Source organism: Zootoca vivipara, chromosome 15, assembly GCF_965207765.1.
Source record: "Zootoca vivipara chromosome 15, rZooViv2.hap1.1, whole genome shotgun sequence".
Taxonomy (NCBI): Eukaryota; Metazoa; Chordata; class Lepidosauria; order Squamata; family Lacertidae; genus Zootoca; species Zootoca vivipara.
This window is the reverse complement of record NC_142598.1, coordinates 22,376,636-22,397,126: the sequence shown is the minus strand read 5'-3', so window position 1 is coordinate 22,397,126 and position 20,491 is coordinate 22,376,636. Positions and strand designations below refer to the sequence as shown.

The window sequence follows — 20,491 nt, the reverse complement described above, 5'->3', positions numbered from 1 at the left end:
ATTTAATTTGCAAAAAAGGAAATGAAACTATTTTAATCTGTCTTGCTTCTTATACCCCATCAGCCCCACATAGCCATGAACAGGACTGCAGCCTAGATCATTAACTCTTCGTTAGTGTGCCTATAATGTCCTGAGAGAAGGGTCCATAACAAATGAAATCAATTCTTTATCACGGTCATAAACCAGCATAGCCATAGGGTTTATACCTTCTCTCATTATTTGCTCAGGTGGCATATTGGTGAGGACACAAGGTCTAAATTGCTACTTTGATGTCTAGTCTGACCCAGGACAAACTTGAGCTGTGTACACGCTATACCTTCAAAGAACATTTTCCCCCTCCAAAGAATTCTGGTGGGAACTGTAGTTTACCCCTCATAGAGCTGCAATTCCCAGTAATCCATAACAAATTGCAGTGCTCAGAATTCAAGGCAGGGAAAATGCTTCAGATATGAAACTTATTAGTTTCAGTGAAGACTCTCTTAAGGCAAATCTTTAAAAAATGCAGTATAAGCACCGACAACTGGGAAACACTGGCCTGAGAGTGCTCCAACTGGAGAGCAGCCTTTACCAAAGGTGTCATGGGCTTTGAAGACACTCAAACTCAGGACGAAAAGAAGAAACATGCTAAGAGGAAGGCACGCTTGGCAAACCCTCACCATGATCAACTCCCACCCGGAAACCTATGTCCCCACTGTGGAAGGACATGTGGGACCAGAATTGGCCTCCACAGTCACTTACGGACTCACTGTTAAGACTGTGTTTATGGAAGACAATTTTACTCGGCTATGAGTGATCTCCAAAGAAGAATTAGTTTCCGTAGTGGGGATGAGGACTAATGAGTTAAACCCATAGGCTTTGTGGAAAAGGTCGGCTGGGAAGAGGGGAAGTTGTTCTGACAAGGAGTTCCAAGCACAACAGGCAACAAGGGTGAAAGGGGTAGGAGAGACTTGCAAGGAAGACAGGAAATAAGGAGAACTTCATCCCCATTAGAAATGGCTTCAGGCAGGCTTCCAGGGCACTAAGTGCAGGAAACGTTGTCTGAGGAGCCTGCCTGAAATGACCCAAGGAAGGTAGAGGATATATGGTCTATATGAGATATGGGCAGCAGCAGCAGCCTGGGAAAAGATAGGAGTGCAACCTCTGTGTGTGAATGCATCTTTCCTGTGTCAGATAGAAGCTTGGGAGCAGGAGGAGCTAGAGAAAAACGTGTGCTTCAACAGCTGCCGCATAGACCCCTCGCCCTTTCAGCTGGTGGAGAGGACATCCCTGCACAAGGTGAGTGTCGCTGCCCTGTCCCTTTCCGTCCTCCACCGCCCTCTTTGGCCAGCCCCCACAGTCCCCAGCCCTCCTCTTGCTTTCCAATCTTGTCTACTTTTTTTTTAACAACTCTTGGTCAAAATTGTATTTCATAGTCACAAAGCCAAGAATTGCTGGCATTGGGGTTACTTGGTGCTCCTTTTTCACATATGCAAGAGACAAACAGCCAAAGACAGAACTCTCAGACCTTCCTGTTGTAGGGGCCATGCCATGATTTTACAGACACAAAGACATGCATCCATGCCTCATCACCTCTCCTCCCTTTCCACCTCCCCTGGAATGCACAGCCATTCCTGACCATAAGCTGGATGACTTGTGATTCCCAAGTGGAGCACAGCCATCACCAACAGTCTACTGTGAGCTGCCAGGTATTTGAGAACTTTAGGGTTTTTTAGTTTCAGGTGAGCTCCATAAACAAGAGGATTGTTCAGTGCCATTCAGGTGCCGGAACTCACCATGAACGCCTCTCCCTTTCTCACAGAATGGCAATGGCACCCACCTGAGAGTGCCAATGAGTTCCCCCTGAAAAAAAGCCCTGGGTTTGTTGAACCTTTGGTGGGTCACCCAACTTATGTGGTGCCATTCGTCTGTTTATGCTGCTTGCCTGGACTTATGGGGGAGGAGGGGCAGACACAAAAGGTTCTCAAGCACCTGACAAGTCAACACACCTGGCAGTGACCTGGGTTGAGCTTGGAGGGTCACATTTAGTACAGAAGTGCTCATCAGATTCAGACAAAAACATAATCTGTAATTCAGTTTCTGTAGTTATGGTTCTTATGCTACATTACCAGTAATTATGTTATGCTTAATACCAGCTGGCTTGCCACAATTTCTTCTCAACACCAACAAAACATTAAAGTAGGTGGGATCTGCACCATTAATGGTTCAAGTCCAAGCACAAAGATTTCATCTCTTGGCTTTGCTGAATTTTCTCTTCTGGACTTGGGTGCAACAAAATCCACCACGTCCGATTCAGATTCCCCATGAATCTACAATGACCGGCCTGTTCTCTTTTCTCACTGATAGAAACTGTCTTATCTCTCCCCTCTCACAGACACACACCTTGTTTTCATTGCTGGGACTCAGCCATGCCTATGTAACCAGTATGGGGAAGCTGAGAGGCGTGATTGCCCTGGAAGAGGTAAATTTAACTTTGCTACCTTTGTATTCCTTTGATCAGTCTCAGATAGCCATTGCATTGTCCAATGCCAGTTGGCTCTTGCCTAGAGGAGTAAAAGTTTCACCCACTACAATTCAAGGCAGACAAATAGTTTTAAAGAGAGGTATGATCAATGCAGTCTTGCCATGTTTGTACATTAACACTGGTTTTATCCAGTCCTATCTTTCTAGAAAGAGGTGCCGGAACTTAGTTCCAGTGAGTTCCTGCTTGTTTTGTCTCAGTTGCCCCACTACTGGGATGTTAGCTTAGTGACGGTGCTTATGATTGTTTATTAAAGGCTTCTAGAACTGTCATTGTCAGGGTTCCCTGGGATGACACAAAATCTGCTCAAACCACTGATATCTGTGGTGTAGATATGGCCAAGTACAATTTCCACAAATTGAGACCCAGCATCCTTTGCATTGATATTTTCTGATCTTTTGATTCGAGATGGACTCATTTATAGCCATACCCACCTCCATCTGCCAAGGAGGTGCCAAGCACTCAATGAATGTTGGAGTTTTCCAGGTCTCCTGAACAACTGCAGACTTGTTTATTTGGTGGTGGTGGGGCATCTGTTCATTCCCTGTCTCTGTAACTCTCAGCTCCAGAAAGCGATTGAGGGCACCACAAGCTCTGGTGTTCACCTTCGTCCTCCCCTGGCCAGCTTCCGTGACACTACCCAGACGGCGGGTGGCAAGGAGCAGGCCAAGTGGACTGCACAGATGTGGAGCAAGCGGGACAGTGATGTGGCAGCGGCGGCGGCTGCGGCGGCAGCAGCAGCTCCCAGCAGTACCGCAGCAGACTCAGGGACAGAGAGCCCGGTGGCCCCTAGCTCTCCCTTCCCGCCACCCTCTCCTGCCCCCAGTGGAGGGAAGGCGGTGGTACGCTCTGCCTCAGCTGCTGATATGGAACTGGAGGAAATGGAGCTTTCTGGCCCAGCTGCTGAGAACATCTCAGGCATCCTGAAGGACCTCAACCTGCGCCCCAGAGACGTGTCTGAGGATGACGACGACGACGACGTGCCACTATAATTGTACAGAGGAGGCGCCCATCTTGCCCCTTCACCCAAGCTACTCCTGCCATACTTGCGCTTCGAGGAAGGGCCTGTGGGCAGCTTCTCTGGCACTAATGGATGGCAATTCGCACTGGAGAGCCTTGGCTCCGTGGGCTGACTCTTCCTTCTGCCACTATCAATGGGGTGGGGTGTACTTTGATTACCATGCTGTGTTAGGCATTCCATAGGGCTCCATCCCCTGTGGAGAGATGGTCACGGCAGGCAGTGCAGAAACCTCTCTTCAGACTAAATGACATGGCCACCAACATTTTCCTCGCCTTGCTTGATTAAATACTTAGCTTAGAGAGGAAGTAGACAAAGGATTTAACCTAGACTGGCTGTGGAAAGAATGCAACCCAGGTTGTCAACAGGCCCATAATTGGATAATTTATGCGATGGTGCCCTTCCCTTCGTGCTCCCGGTGTGAAACTGCCTCGCCTTTACCACTTTGCACATCTCAGAAGCCCCTCTCCTGAGAATTGCAACTTGAAGCCACTTGTGTTTTTTTCTGCTGCTTTTCCGGACCCATCCTTGTCCAATGTTCCCATCCGGAAATCACATCATTTTTCCAATATACTGTACAGTATCCCACTCAAGTGTGTGGTTCAGGTCAGGGGTTGTTATGGAATTTAAAAGCCAAGCTCAATCTCTGCCCCGCCCACTGGAGAAACAGAAGGCAGCAGTAGGAAGGCAGTTGCTCAGCCTGATCACTTGTTTTGTATATTTCTTGGAGATGTGAAAATTAAATGAAGGAAAAACGCAGTGCCCTGACTCACTGTAGGAAAGGTAACACAACCAGGGCTCTGTTTGCAGAAGTCTTTTAAAATCCTGCTTTGGATTGCTGAGAGGGAAGAAGGGGAATTAATCTGACTCCCTGCAAGCCAATCAATTAGTGCCCCCCACCTCAACCCCAGGAAATCTATTAATAAAAACAAATTCAACCACCACCACCACCACATCTGTTGGAATAGAGAAATGAGAATATGCACAGCGCATTGTTCCCATATAGCTTCCCACCCAGGTAGGGAGACCTATGCAGAAGCCATCTCTGGCAAACCTAATGGCTCCAGCTTTATCTGAAGGTTGTAAGCCAAATGATACAACTAGAAAGGGTAGTATTCTGAAGTATTCTGATCATTAGCAAGGCAAAAGTTTGAGCAAGGTAGCACACAGTCTTAAATGGTTTTGTGTTTTTTTACGTTTTTATCACGACATGATGGACACTTACGCAAAGCAGTTGTCTTAATAACTAGAATTCCTGTGAAGAAACGGATGTGACAAGAGGTGTGGCAAGTGGAAGAAGAAACAGTTGCTGCTTCCGTGAGCACATCTCTATTACAGTTGCCTATAGGCTTTCCACCAGTTTAACAGCCATGGCTTCTCCCCAAAACTTGAAGTTTGGCAAAGGTGCTGAACATTCTATTATGAACAATCTGCAATGACATTTCCCGAGAGAGAATGACGGCTGACCCTGTTTTAAGTGGGTAGTATCTAAAAGGGGGGGAAATGCCTGCCTCTTGAGCTAGCCATTACAAACACAGTTTGATCCTCCCCAAAGTCTTAGCTGTGTCCTCCAATCCTGCACTCCAGTTCCCTCGCTGCTCAGTTAGGGTGGGTGAATCAGTCACTTTTGGTTCCTCTCGGTTCCTCATTTTTCCTGCACTAATTTCAGTTCACCGCATCTGTTTGCTTTTTTAAAAAATAAAAATAAAAAAGCCCTCATTAAAATTCACCAACACTTTAGGGCCAATTTCTAATACACACATTTTTGTATGCAATTATCCCTAATGTAATGCATTTTGTATGTTAGGTTTAGCATTTTTGTGCACTCTTCTACACCAGTATATATGCTCTCTGTGCAACGCTAACATCCGGCACCATCCGTTGGACTTTGCAGCTGCGACGCCCCAAAAGTTCAACTAGATCTGCCTTTGCTCAACCCCCAATGCCTCCACACAGCTTCACCAAGCTCCTCAGCCACTGGCTGTGAAGTGGTCTCAGTTATGCATGCTCCTACTCCTGAGCAAGCCTTGGCTTACTAGAGAGGAGGATCTGCATTGGCATTTCTTGCACATGCAGGTGAATACCACCTGGAGGAGTAAAGTGCCTGGCCTGCCTATGTGAAATGGATAACATGCAATGTTTACCGTTTTTAGAATTCTCCAGCCCTCTTGGACAGTTCCATGGGGAAATAAAAACAAAGTTATTACAAGCAGAAATCACCAGCCCGAAAGCTGTCTCATACACATGGAGAAAACACTGGAAAGGACATTTATGAATACACTCATGTGATGGTAGTTTCTTAGGCTCAGAAATGGCACATTTGGGTGTGCGTGGGCATGTTTTCAACAGCTGCATGCTACTTGGAAATTCAGTAACCGCTAGGAAACAAATAACCTACTGAGTTTGTCTGCCATGCAGTTGTTAGGAGCCCTTCTGGGAGAGAGATCGATGGTGGCAATCCTGTCTGTACTGGGCTTGACATCAGTTGTCTACCTACCCCAACTCCATCAGAACCATTTTGGACAGCGTTTTGGTACAGCTCGCTGTCCTTTGCCAGCAATTCACCTGTTCTAGTATATGAGCAGCATCTCAGTTCCCAGGGAGCTTGTGGCAAATCAGTATGCTCGGTTGCAGACAAAATCCCCATGTGGTCAGGCCCAAGGGTGTATGCGCAGGATTAATGACAGGTCAGCTGCATCTTAACATTTAAGCAACCTGTTGGTGACACATTCACTGCTGTTAAAGAGGAGTGTGCGTGGAATGGGGATTCTGACATATGCATACATCACAAAGGGGATAGTGATTTTTTTAGTAATAAAAAAATAACCCAGTTATTTAAACGTGATTCTGGGCAGATTTCAAGGTTAGACAGTTCTGAGCTCTAGGCAGATTCCAAAATCTGTGGGGAAAGGGAAGCAAAAATAGAGAGGTCTGCTACCAAACGTGCCTAGTTTGTTTGCCATCTGCATGCACTTCAGTGCTCTGCAGTTTCCAGCTGTGGATATGGAAGGCAAGAACTGCATAGTGCCTGCCAAGCAGTAAACATGGCACAGGGAGTCAACAGCAAAAACTGTTTTTATTCCTCTTGTACTTGCCTCTCATGTCTGCTGCACCTGTAGCCCTACCATCAGCGCCCTGCAAACCTGCCTTTAGATGCCTAGTTCTTGAAGCAGGAAGCCTGCTTCTGGGCAAGCACCCTTTCAGACTGTATGTGGAAGTTCACATGTTTGAATTCTCCACCCCAAAGTTCTTCTCGCATAGAAAACTCAGCATCAGGCGGGTGTTACAGTCCAGATGCGGGGCTACTGCCGCTGTAAGAATTAGGCCAGCATCTCAAACGCTGAGTCCTCTGGGGATTTTGCAAGCTTTTGCAAGCTCCTAGTGGAAAGCTAAGGCAAACTCACAGGCAGCTGCATATGTGCACACCTTGGAGAATAGTAACAATTTTGGCTTAACTAATGTGAGCCACCTGGGTTTTTTTGCAGCAGCACACAAATCCATACAATAAATAAATATGTCAAAATATGCATCCAAGTTACAATGACACATAGAAAATATTTTTATTAATACATACAAATGTTAAGATACACATTCTGTGAACACAGTGACAGCACTTGGACGTTTTACTTAAGAAAACAAACAGAACCCAAACAGAATATGGCCTGGTTCTCATGGAAAGCATCAGCCCATGTCTGTGTCCCACTGCTTTCGGGAGCAGGAGTGGGTGGGGACTTATAGAACTGAATGCACCTCCATATAGGATTTCATAGGTAAAGCTACCGAGCACCCCTTTCTGCAGTGTCAGCAGTGTGAAATTGTACAGCCCAGACGTAGGCCAATAAGGTATAAAGTAGGATTAAAAAAGAAACCACAACACAACTGCAAGAATGTTATGTATGTTACTCGTATTTTGTGTGTGTCAATAATAATAATAATAATAATAATAATAATATATTATTTGTACCCCACCCATCTGGCTGGGTTTCCCCAGCCACTCTGGGCAGCTGCCAACAAAGATTAAAATACATTAAAATGTCACACATTAAAAACTTCCCTAAACAGGGCTGCCTTCAGATGTCTTCCCTATGTTTTGAAGGGTCTGGGATGTACCCATTAGCTTTTCAGGTTGGGTTATTGGTTTCTAGGCCAACAATCTCAACAGGTGGTATATTATTATTATTATTATTATTATTATTATTATTATTATTATTATTATTATTATTATGCAGGGGATACATAAAATGTCGAGTACCTGTCAAGGTGCACTTCTCGGAGTTGGGGGGGGGGGAATTCTTCTGATAATGGTCTTGCTCACATGTATGGACGGAAGTGTCTTCATTGACAGCACAGGCCTTGGTTAGCATGCAGGAGAAGTGTGCTTCTTGGAAGTTGCTCCGCTCTGTTTGTTTGCCTCTTGATCTTGCCTCTTAGAACTGTACTCCTCTTCTGGGTCATGCTGCATTATTTCATGGATCGATTCCCCCATCCCCAATGTTTCATATACAATGTGACTGTAATGGAATGTCATTCTGAGGCAGGGGAGGGGACAGGGCAAGGAAGTTACAAGGCTCGTTGGGCCAGGCCAGGATCTCCACTGTCAAAAAGGCTGTTTTCTGGCAACAGGTCATATTACCTTTCATTAGTATCAGGCAGTGTCTGAGCATCATCTCCATCGATTGAAGGGGGAGCCCAAAAATGAAAATCCTAACGTCTAACAATGTATGTAAAGTTAAAGAACAGAAACATTAAACTTTGTCTTATTTTAAAATATACACCGCGTCGTTTGGCTAAATATACTACATCTTTTAGTTGCTTGGGAGCTTGGCCAATGCAAAGACACAACCTAAGCCCCCCAAACAACATCACTATAAACCAACCTTTCCCGACCTGGTGCTGATGGGATTTGTAGTCTCAAGCAGCTGGAGGGCACCAGGATGGGAACAGTCAGAAATCGCAACCGTGGGTCCATTTCCCAGCCCATTCCCCTCCAAAAAGGTCTAGTGGGCACTACCTCAGGTTATGCCATCGTTATGTCCTCGCTATCTTTCCTACCACCCCTAACCCTGCAATTGGCTTTTCATAGAATCGTAGAGTCGGAAGGTGCCATGAGGGCCATCTAGTCCAACCCCTCGCAATGCAGGACTCTTTCACCGAACATGGGGCTTGAACCCACGACCCTGGGATTAAGAGTCTCGTGCTCTACTGGCAGGGAAATGTGTGCTATTGTGACATGAACTAAGGCAAGTTTTACAGACCTTATGGAGGAGGGGAGAAACATGGTTGCCCTTTTGGATGGTGTTTACGGCCATTCGGTGACCTAGAAATGGCCAGTATTCTGCAAGTCAAAAAGGTAGTAATGTCTGCCAGACATGAACTGAGAATACCACAGTGCCATTTTTCTAACTCGATGGAGAAAAGCAATCCTTTGTCTACGCAAAAGGAGAGATTTTGTGGAAGTGTGGGTGGGTGGGTTTTACATCTTTGGTGCTTTTTCAGCCCGGCCACATTTTTCCATCCTTTTCTCCTGCTCCCCACCCCTTCCCTTTCAGAATACGCACAGTGCATCTGGTAAGACCTCCCGCACAGAAATAAAACACACTTCCACCAACCACAATGGCAAAACCACGTGCTGTTTAATAACAATAACTTCACGAGGTTCATACATGCCCTTCCAGGCCATGTTCCCTCAACCTCAGTGGGTGTGAACCACAACCAGGCATGGGCGCCGTATAGTTTTTTATATCTATTTGTATAGTTACATATATATATTTATATATATGGTATATATATAATATATATTTATAGAAGATATAATTCTCATAAGTCACATTATCAAAACATGCGCAGAATAACCAGCGAAAAAGTTTCAAGCGAAGACATTTTGGAGCTGGAAGACCAAAGGCAAATCTGTTTTTTTGTTTGTTTGTTTGTCTGTCTGGTAGGGGGCTTCCCCCTCCCCTAGACAGAAGGGGTGTCGGTAGTGGTGAGAGGGTTACAACTGTAGACCCACGTCTTGTCCTGCTCTTTCCTATTACCCTCCTTTCTCCCTGAAAAGTCACAGACCTCAATAAATGTCATCCGTAAAGGATGGGAAAATTCTATGCTTCACCCCTTGTTCAGAAATTCAGAGCAGGAAAAGGACTTAGAGCTGCCCCCCCCCCTCCTCGTAATCTCCTGATGCAATTCATATATTGTTTGTTTTTTTTAAAAAAGAAACCACCCAAACTTAAGCCCCAAACCTTTGGTAACTTTTAAACGTGCTTAAATAGATCAGTCCCCATTGCTCCCTTGCACACAACCCCTGTAATCTGTAGTACCCCCCTGCCCACCCCTGAAAAGAGCTGTTTAAAAAAAGAGAATTTGCTCATTGCAAAATTATTTTTGAGGCTCATTTTGTAGCTGGGAGGACCCCAAGGATTCCACCACTTCATGCACAGCACCAAATAAACCAGATAAATATTAAAGGATAGTAGCTTATATTCACAAAATTGTTTCTGTCTCACACATAGCATGGTTTCTGGAAACAACAGAAGGAATCGGAGCAAAAGTTGCTCAAATGGAATTCTGAACAAAACCCAGACATAAACGGTTGTTGACTTTAGGGAAAAGGCATTCTGGATCTGAAGAGATGGCTGTGGAAAAAGGGTTTGGGTAAGCTTGACCTGGAACATGTGGAAAGAAAGTTGAACCCATTTCAGAGAACACGGAAGCCCTTTTTCTTTCTTTTTAGCACTGAAGTGATAAGTCTGCATACGGACTGTACCACTTCAGGCTACAACTGGGGGTCCACGTGACTGAACACTCTTCCATACAAAAACTTCCTTGCACATGGAAAAACTATTTTGGGGAGAAGTCTAAGTTAGAACCCTCTATTTTGTCTGGAGGAGCGTTCAGACAAGAGTGGAGTAAACACTTCCAGTGCTTCTCTCTCTCTTTCTCTTTCCTCCACTAAAATTTTTTACTCTGCCATGTCACTCCCTACAGGGGCTTGAGACCGTGCAAGCACTGCAAGGAGAAAACAACTGGGGGGAAACCAGTTTGGGGAGGAGAGGGTGGAAATACCGTACTTGCATGTTTCCTTCTCACTTCCCACTCCCATGGCTTTTATATGAATTGGTCTCAGCCAAGGGTTGTGCCACCATTAAATAAAGAGCTCTATTCTTGTATAGCTACAATAAAAACTTCTCCTAAGCATTTCATGCTTTTTTTAAAAAAAAAGAAAACAGAAATAAGGTCTTGGGTAAGTGGATGTTCCAGAATAAGTATCCCTCCCTCCTGCATATGAAATCAAAGGAAGACCCAGAGCAAGGCTGCAGCAAAACCTCTGGTGCCGGAGCTGATTTGATGCATGAAAAGGTGACATTCAGGTGGAAATCGGCTACAGAATTCCACTCCTTTTGCAACCAAATCACCCACCTCCATATGACGTCTTGCCACCTATTTGTTACATGACCACAAAACCCTGAAACGAGGGCACCAGCTCAGCCACGGCTTAGCTACCTGAGACTCAGACTTCAATCTTATCAAAGGAGCCAGAGAAAGGATGGTAAACAGAGGCAATAGTCAACGTCCAACTTTGCCTTCCACCGCACGCTGGTTTGTGGGCCACAATGGCTGGTTGTACAACACTTCTTGTTTTAGAGGCTGTCCAACAACTACAGAAAATTATTTTCACTCTAGGCCAGTCTAAGATAGGACTGCGTTGGAAAAAAACCCCCAAATGACACCCTCCCACTAACGTATCTTATTTATTTCTTTTCTTACATCTATATCCCATTTTTCTTGTGTTCATCGTTGAACACAAGGCATTATATTTGTGGTTCCCAGATAGCCTGGCATGCCGGCATTGCTCAGAGCCAGACCTGTTTAGCTTCAACAAGGTGGCGGCTTCATGTGCTTTCAGACCATACCTGGAAACCCATAAAGTGCAATTCGTTAAAACAGAACAACACAAGTTCCATTGAAATGAAGAGGATCCATTATGCACTGGCTCATTTTGATGGAACTTATGCAGAAAAGCTTCCCAGAAACCACCCTGATCAGCTGTTTGGTAAGGGGGAAATAAACCAAGATGCCACCCTCTCCGTCCTGAATAGCAGTGTTTCCCAAACTTGGGCCTCTAGCTGTTTTTGGACTACAATTCCCATCATCCCGAACACTGGTCCTGCTAGCTAGGGCTCGTGGGAGTTGTAGTCCAACAACAGCTGGAGACCCAAGTTTGGGAAACACTGCTGAATAGCATCATTAGCAACTGCTGGATGAACAGTCCCGGAAGTGGAAGTGGGATGGTTTCATTTCAGATCAGGCCAAACTTGAGTGTGTCTGTTGAAGAGGTGGAGTCATCTTAGCCCTCCCTCCCCTTTGGGCACTATGTTTGAGACTAAATACATGCAGCCCTGTAAGCTGGATCAAGAGAGGAAACACACAATCGCAGCACCTGCTTGTGCTCAGAGCCACTCAAGCAGCTAACAAAGCCCTCTGTTGAGGCATTTATGCCACACGCATGGCTAGGGCAGGCTCCCTGTCATTGAAGTCACCTCTCTAGCTCACCGAGGGGAAGCGGAGCAACACAAATGTGGCAGAAGGCAGCAAGGCCAACAAGGGCCCCTCCGCTCCCCCTGCAATTTGACCCACATGTGGGGTGAATGCCTGAACAGGGTTATCAAAGCCTATTAAACCCAGGCTATCCTGCCAAACACACTGAAACTAAAGCCACACATATTAGCCTGAAATCTCTCTGTCTAAGCCATTCCATTTCCGAGCTCGTCAATCACACATGGAAATTACCACAGCCTCAGTCTGCTCTACCGAGGGCAAGCTGTCAAAGAAACTAGTGCAATTTACTGGTGAAGAGAATGTGCTGCGAGTTGGGAAGTTCTGGGTTGAAGTATCTCTGCCATGAAATCCTGGGGCGGGCCATAGCTTAGGCGGTAGAAGGCCCTGGGTTCCATTTTCAGCATCTCCAAGCAGGGCGAGGATGCAATCTTAAGAGGACCACTGTGAGTGCAGACGATATGGAGTAAAATGGACCAACGGTATGACTCTGTGTAAGGCAGCTTTTTATGTTCAACAGCATTTGGGTGAACTGCTACCCCCCCAGCATCATCTGCTCCAGTGATGAAATGAGGCCAAGACATACTTGTCTAACTTATAGGTTTGTCATGATGGCGGTTGAAAATGTTCTCCTTAGAGAGGCTCGGCTGGCTCCTGCCTTAATGTCATTCTAGCTTCAAGCCAGTTCTTTTTCTGTTTTTCCAGCCTTTTGTTGTATTTTTCTTCTAATTTGATTTTCTTTTAACTCTGCTGTATGCTGCCTATACTAAGGTATGCATTCTTTATTATGCACTTTGGCTACTTGGTATTCTAACTGCACAAGTCACCTTGTGCAAGCCACCCTGATAATTTGTTGAAGTCTTACAAAGCAGAGGTTGTACATGAATTATTCAGAGCGCTTGGGGAAAGTCTTACATATTCTACAAACTGAAGTAGAATTCCTAAGGTTTCCAAGCCACCTTGGGTGTTCCTGCCCATTGGTAGCAGGATGTATGACTATGTTGGTTTAACTACATGCCTTGCTAAGGAAGAAAACAGAGACAGCAGGTGCTGCTTAACAACACGCTACCAGATAAGAAATGGAGAATCATGAATGATGGATGCACTGCACTCAGGCCTAAACTAGGCTTGATGAAGGAGGCATAATAAAACACCTTCATCTTGTTTATTTCCTTTAGTGCAGCTGCAGAGAGCTCCAAACTTTTATTTGAGCTATAGGGTGGAGGGAGTTGGCTTAACCCTTTCTCTGCATGCGTCTAGCTTTCCAAAAACAAAACACTCCCATCTGCTTCTCTCCCCTCACAAGGGAAAAGACTCGACATATTTCTCCCCTCATAGCTGGGTCAATTTGAAAGGCTAAGTACCTCTCCCAGCAGCAGCCTCATCAAATTCAAGGAACCTAAAGAAACATCACCTCTAATTTGACCCTCAGGCTTCAAAGGACAAAAACTGGTTCTTTTTAAAAGGGATTTATTCCTAAATTTCTTAGTTTACTATGCCCAGTGCCAGCATGCAGCAAGGCTAAATAGGTGCCTGATATCTGTGGCTGCTTTAAGAGCCCACAAGAGGCTGGGTGTGATCTGAAACCCATGCTCCACTCCTAGTCTGCTTTCCTGTTCTTCCAGCAATGAGGATGGTGGGATAAGGTTCGTGGAGTGAGCAAGCCATGTTTTCCTGCTGTGAAAAGGATACATCTCTTGGCTGCAGGGTTGGGGGAGTGCCATAGGTCTCTAACCTGGGTCCCCAAACCCTGAAGGCACCAGGGCTCTCAGTAACAGACATTTTACAAAGCTACCCTTCCACAATGCCACAATGCTCTGGCAATGCTTTTACTACCCATTCAAGCAATTTTTTCTAAAACTGAAGCAAAAAATTGAAATAAAACTATATAGCCTATGTAGCAAAGTGAGCATTATGATATTGCAGCAGAGTGGATTATGTAGTCATACAGATATGCTAGTCTTTGCTTTCTAGGCTCTGCTGAATGGTACTGTTGCATTCCTACGAAGGGACTAAGCGACAGAATTTTTTTTAAAGGCTTCTAATGGGCTGAAAACAAACAGCTGTGCCAGATTTCACCTCATCAACAACTGGCTATTTCTAATTATTTCAAAGATAGTCCCTCTATGTGGAAAAGGGATATAAATCAGATAATTTTGGGCATTAGCCTCCAGACACCTTGTAACGTCTTGTGCATGTGCAATGGTTAATTCTACTGATGTTACTCTACAAACCAAAGACCAGTCACTCAGCGTGTTTAACACCCACTGCTTAAAGCCCATTGCTGATAGATTTACAGAAGCCATATGGGAGTACAAAATACATTTGCCATGGACCATATATTTGAACTGTGTGGATTCCAAGCTGGCCTTGGAGACCAGATCCTCTTCACTGCTCACGTGTATTTGGAGAGACCAAGCAACTAAAAATAAATAAATGCATGCGCAGTTCAGATGTGCTGCATGTACATTACTCAGGTACCATAGCAAAATACGGGGGGCGGGGCGGGGACGGACTGGGACCCATTACTGCACATGCAGATATTAATTTATAATCAGTGAGAGTCAAGAAACATGGCACCCTTCGACCTAGATGGTTGCTTTCCAAACAAGCAAAGCTTCAGTTTTTCTCACTCGTTGAGCTTTCTACAAGAACTAAACTTCAGGCTTGGGGGATTCAAACACAGGAACACTGCTGCCACTTTCTCCTTGCAAAACTCTGCCCCTTCTCTCTCAGCAATGCTTCATGTTCAGAAATAAACTGAGGTAATGGAGAAAGCATCCTGGGGGGAGGTAGTGAGGCCAGGGGAGGGGAGTGGCGGAGGTGGGGTTCATTACACTCTCCTATCTGCCGCTTCTCTGTTAGTGCTGAGAGCAAGTTTTCTACCTACCACTTTACTGCGGCTTGCTTACGTTTCGAGGACACCGATCTAACCTTGCCACATGGAGTCCCGGGTTTATCTTAGCAGCTCCTTCTGGACATCTGCTGCTAATGACGATCCGATCCATCGGGAATTGCTTTTGAGCTGCCATCATCCATTTCAGCTGATGCCACGAGACACGTGGCTTAGTCTTTAGGAGGCCACAAGGCAATCTTGCAGTGATTTCACTGACTATTCTCTCTGAATTTGGCTCAACAAATCGAGTCCCTTACCTCTTGAGAGCCTGGAAGGCAACACCAACAGAGGGCAGAAGTTTAAGAATATACTGTATTAAGAAGTATAAAATGGGGGGGGGGATTCTTGCTAGGTTTCGGTAGTGGGTTGAGGACAGTTAGAAACATACACACACTGCCTTAAATGTCAGGAGAATTTCAGAATGGCAAGGCAAGACCCCCCTTATTTAAAAAATAAGTTAAAATTGAGTTGAGTGGTCCTGAAATAATGTTTATTTAGAAACCTTCTCCAGGAATTGCACAGTTTAATAGAGAATGCAGTCTCTGTTTTTAGTAGGACTTTCTAGTGGCAGGCTGTAGAAGGCTACAGCAGAGTTGTGATTCTCTATTCCACTCTACAGAAATGTTCAGTACGGTTCCCCCAAAACACAAAATTAGCCTCCTTCTCTCTTTCTCCTGTTGTTTCTTTGCTAGATGCCAAGCCGTGTGCTCCTCCATAGCAGCCTTCCCAAACCTTTTGTCCCCATATGTTGTTAGACTACAATAGAAACGCCGCTTGTGGCTGAAGATCGGGGGGCCCCAGCGACGCGTCACATGTGTGACATCACTTGCATGTCACATGCTTGTGATGTCACGCCTTGCCTAGCGTCCACTTCAATGGCTGCAGCTCCTCCTGTCTCACACTCAGGAGGAGCCTGCTTTTGATGCTGTGCCATGCTCAGCTCGGCGATTCAGCCTCCTCCCTCAATATCCAGGGGGCTGAGCCATGCTGGTTAAAGGACAACGGATGTTGTAGCGCCCAACAACGCCTGGGAGACCCAAGGGTGGGGGAAGCTGCTCTCTCTATGCACCATATCTCAGACAGAGGAAAAAATGAAATATAGGTCTCCCAAAACATTAGTGTCACGTAATATTACCAAATGCACATAAGTTGCTTGCATTTTTGTTTTTTAAAAAAGACAGACAATAAAAGAACAGGTTTGGACAAGATGAACCCACTTGTCTCGAGTCCGGTGAGTGCCAAGATGACAGCAGGGTACATTTACATTGAAACAGAATTACCGTAAACATCCAGGTTTAGTCCTGGTCCTGGATAGGCACGTGGAGCAATAATGGTTTGGAGGAAAGAAGTAGCAGGCTGCCTGACTCACGCCCCCCCCCCCGCCCCGACCCCAATACTGAGGACATCTCAAAGCTTTCTGGAGAACCTGAAGGCTCTAAAATGTTGGGGCAACTGGAATTTCATCCATTCTTCACTTGCAGAGAAGTTTTGCTCTGCGCTTTCTTGCTTCTACATGATCACCAGCACAATCCCCCCTCCCCCTCAAAAAACTGACAGCCAGCCAGAACGCAGCAATTAATATAAATGCAGGAACACGAGGGTTCGCCCTCATATTCAGAGCAGTGCTGTATCCAATCCTCTTAGCCCTCAGAGGTTGGCACTGTAGCATGTAAACATATTTTTAAAAGAGAGAGGTGGTTTCCCCAGAGCTCAGAATCCGAGCCGCCTCTCCACTGGAGGAGCCAGGAAGAGGAAGGGAAAGGAGAGAAGGTGGGGAAGGGTCGCCAAGAGGCTTCTCATTCTGCTTCGCTTACTTCTGCCTGAGCACGTGTCCGTGGTCGTGACGGCTTTTTCAAGGAAAGTGCAGTGGAAAGGGAAGACTGGGCCCCTCTTAGCTTTTGAAATCCATGAACTGAAAAACCTCCCTCTATTCTCTCCGTCAAAAGTGCATGAACAATAGTGTCCTGTTCACCTTCTGTTCACAACTTCTGGATGCAAACCAGAGGTTACCTTCTGGGCTGAACACTCATCTTCTTTATCTGCACGAAGCGCCCCAAATGGGTAAGCAAAGCACCCCTCAATCTTGGTTCACTCCTCGGTTGTGCAACTGATAGTCTGCCGGAAGTAATTAGTGGCAAGCCTCAGAACAGGTCAGGCTTGAAGAAGTGCCTCCAGAGAGGAGGAGAGACCGGGCTCTTTCCTGAAGGATTCCCTTCATCAGATAGCCCTACAGTCACCTTTGGCAAGACTTTCCTCATCAGAAATAAGCTTCCACCGCTTCAATAACAAATGTGTGGTTTTGCCCAGCAAAATGTAGCTGTTCACCCCTTTCTTCCATTTTTTTAAAAATAATTTTCTGGAGACTTGCAGGAGGATAAAAATGTGGTTTTTATGCTGATAAAACACTACGCCTCTTGTCTTTTTCAGCAAAGCAGCAATTGAGGGTAGGCTTTAGACTAAAAAGTATGTCCCATAAGCCATGACTTCTCATTCACAAAATCACTCCCGGTCAAAAGAAATAATTGCCCTGCAAAACTTAAGAACCCCCCCCCCCCAACTCACCCTTTCCTCGTTCCTAACCAAGATGAAGCCTGAGAAATATTTACATTGTCAACATAAAAAAGGAGACAGAGAGATTTCAACGGAAAGAGGGAAATCGCCCTTTCCCCAGTCTCTGCTTCATCAATATTTTGGCACTACAGAAGATCTAGTGGTGCTAGGAAAGGAATATGACCTCACACTAAGTGGCACCCAGGCTATTCCCTCTCCGTTAGCTTCTGCTTCAAAAACTGTTACTTGGAAATACAAAAAAAAAAGTCAGGGAGAGGGGAACAGCGACAGAACTTCTAACATAAACTGGAAAAGGGTGGTGCTGAAGCCACACATGCTTGCTTCCCTTGGTTTCTGCACCTGCACACTGCTGGAAGGAGAGGACTCCACAGCTGCATAAAGTAGAAAACTGGCAGATGACCCCCCTCCCCCCCTCCCCTGCATGCAGTATCCAATATTAAATAGGGGGAGAAACCCCTCTCTCCAGCTCCCAGGTAGGCAGAGGTAACGGGGGGTTAACAAGGAAGCTTTCTGCAGAGGCCAACAACGCACACGTGCTGGAGAATGAGGTTTGGGCTGGACTCATAGAGCAGCTCTGTCCACATCAAAGATAGTTGGTACCCACAGAGCCTCATTCTGGTGCATGGCCTGCACATCCACAGAGTCTCTCCACACATCACTCTCTTCCCGGACTCAAGTCCAGAGTGCCTCTCCAGGTAGCACCTCACTTTAGGACGGGCCCTGGGGTTGCAATTTTTGCTGCGGTACGTTTTTGTCTACAAAGCCGCACGCCCTCGCTGTTCCTGCTCCACAACACTGTCGTTTGAAACTCTTGACCCTCCAGTCCCAAGAGCCAAGGCAGATTGTAGCAGCATCTTCTGCGTCGCTGAATTAAGGACGAATGTGTGCCTCCCCTCAAAGAAAAACCCACATCTCTGCTAAAAGCACAACCTGTATCCACCACACAGCCAGTGGAGGCCACCGTCTTGCATTCCCTGAGCTCTCTGTGTTTGGGTGTCCAAGGCAGTAGGTCTTGAAGGCTCAGCCCCACATGTGCAAGAAGAAGGGTTGGGTGGGTGGGGGAGACTTAGCATTGCCCAGCACTTTTGGTCCTCGGCTTACCTTGCCATGAAACTAAAAACAAACAAACAAGTGTGCTCGTGTGCGCTTGGGGACTTCAGGAGCTGGAGAGGGGGTTTTCCTATCCCTTTCCCCCACCCCACCCGTGTGTTTCCCATGCATAAGAGCAAAGGGTTCCTCCATGGCAGCATCAGTTGTTGGCTTCACCTTCCTCTTCGTCAAAAGACTGCACCCCGGACGAGGTAACATCGGAGACCTTGCGGCTGAGGGCGGCAGGCTCCGGCTCCTCCCGGGGGGACAGGGACTCCAGGTCCCGGCAGACAGCATCGTCCTCCTCGGGCGAGGGCTTCTTGTTCAGTAAGGGAGCCTTCTCCAGCAAGGGGTTGCCTTCCTCCTCCTCTGTGTGGATTCCCACAAAGGTGCTGGAATCTGTGCTGCTGCCGCCGCCACTAGGAACTGTCTGAGCAGGCCATACATCCACAAGGCTAGTATTAGAGAGCAGTTGCTGCTGCTGCTGTTGTGGCTGTTGTTGTTGTTGTTGTTGTTGTTGTAGTTGCTGTTGCTGCTGCTGCTGTAGCTGCAACAACTGATGCTGCTGAAGAAGGTTGTTCTGGATCAGAACGCTTTCCTGCAAGCTGGGCTGGGACTCTTCAAAGTTCTGGCCCTGATAGGAGCCAGTTGCTGGGGACGCAATGAGTGACTGGTCGCTGGTCTCCCAGGCGTCGGAGGAACCTAGGCAGTACATGCCTTGCGAGACGTAGGAGTGAGGCCAACTGTCATACTGTGCCTGGGCCAGATGCTCTGCAGGGAGGGAATTGGGGGGGGACACAATTTAAAAATGGAAGAAAGTTGTAAACCAAGAAAATATTTAATAAAAATACATTTTTAAAAAAGAGAAGAAAGGAAATAAGAGTCCAGTCATCTCCAGACGTTACAAATAGGGTTAATAAAACACCCTGTGTGTGTGTGTATGTGTAATGGGAACAAATGTGCTAGCTCTACCCTTCAACCATTTTTATTAGCCTTCTAACTCTTACAGAGAGCTCTTTTGCTTCTATGGAGGCTCCCGTGCCTCTTTAAAGGGTTTTTTAATGGGCCAAAATTCCTCTTAGTGAGAGGATTGAGACTCACAGATCCCAGAAAGGGTTGGGGGAAAGAGGTTTATAAATATGAATATAAATATAAATAAACAAATATCTAGCATTTATTTAGTGCTTTAGTGTTTAGATACATTATTAATTTACGAATCTTCATCCACTTGAATCTCTAGGTGATTTACGTACAAAACAACTAAAAGCAGCTTTTGAAATGGTGCAAAATAAGCAAATTAAATGCAGGCTTTAAAACAGTACAGAATAAACACACAAGGCAGAGAGGAAAAACTTGTGGAAACAAAAGTGCCTTCTGGGAAGTATAGAGAGGCACCACAGTGGCTCCCAAATAGCTAAGTACTGCACAGACTCCTGGTTTTTCAAAAGCCTAGCCAATGGACCCAGTACTTTTGAAAATTTTGGTATCTCTACCATAGTTTTTGTTATGTGAAAGGCACCGCAGACCCCCCTGGGGTCCGTAGACCACCAATTGGAAACAACTGGTCTATTGTATCTCAAGAGGAGATGCAGTTCTACAGAAAAGGGGCAGCTACAATGAAAGACTTGCCCTGAATTGTTGTGGAGAAGGCTTGTGTTATTTTATCAGAATTATCTCAGAATGCTTATTGCCAAGGCATTATCTCAACAATTCTTACAATATCCATATAATCTAGGTCCTTATCATTAACCCCCACCCACCCCGAATTGCAGATGGGGACAGGCAGGGTTGTGCGCCTGACGGAGGAGAGCAGCTTCCTTAAGACCACCTATTATGTTCCCTGCTG

The 20,491-nt window shown here is 45.9% G+C and overlaps 2 protein-coding genes across 8 annotated transcripts in view; one reads left to right on the top strand and one right to left on the bottom strand.

The window, feature by feature from the left end:
* CLCN1 (chloride voltage-gated channel 1) overlaps positions 1-4,727 on the top strand; it is a 93,298-nt gene extending 88,571 nt beyond the window's left edge. For all 7 annotated transcript variants that reach the window (XM_035140599.3, XM_035140600.3, XM_060269034.2 and 4 more), the window contains 3 exons: positions 1,171-1,275; positions 2,372-2,458; positions 3,082-4,727. In XM_035140599.3, the coding sequence (XP_034996490.3) occupies positions 1,171-1,275; positions 2,372-2,458; positions 3,082-3,510 (621 nt within the window). In that variant the 3' untranslated portion in view covers positions 3,511-4,727. The remainder of the gene's footprint in view (positions 1-1,170; positions 1,276-2,371; positions 2,459-3,081) is intronic.
* An 11,434-nt stretch (positions 4,728-16,161) lies between these two features.
* Positions 16,162-20,491, bottom strand: part of FAM131B (family with sequence similarity 131 member B) — a 50,463-nt gene continuing 46,133 nt past the window's right edge. The window contains exon 7 of the mRNA XM_060269037.2: positions 16,162-19,416. Coding sequence (XP_060125020.2) covers positions 18,806-19,416 — 611 coding nt within the window. The 3' untranslated portion in view covers positions 16,162-18,805. The remainder of the gene's footprint in view (positions 19,417-20,491) is intronic.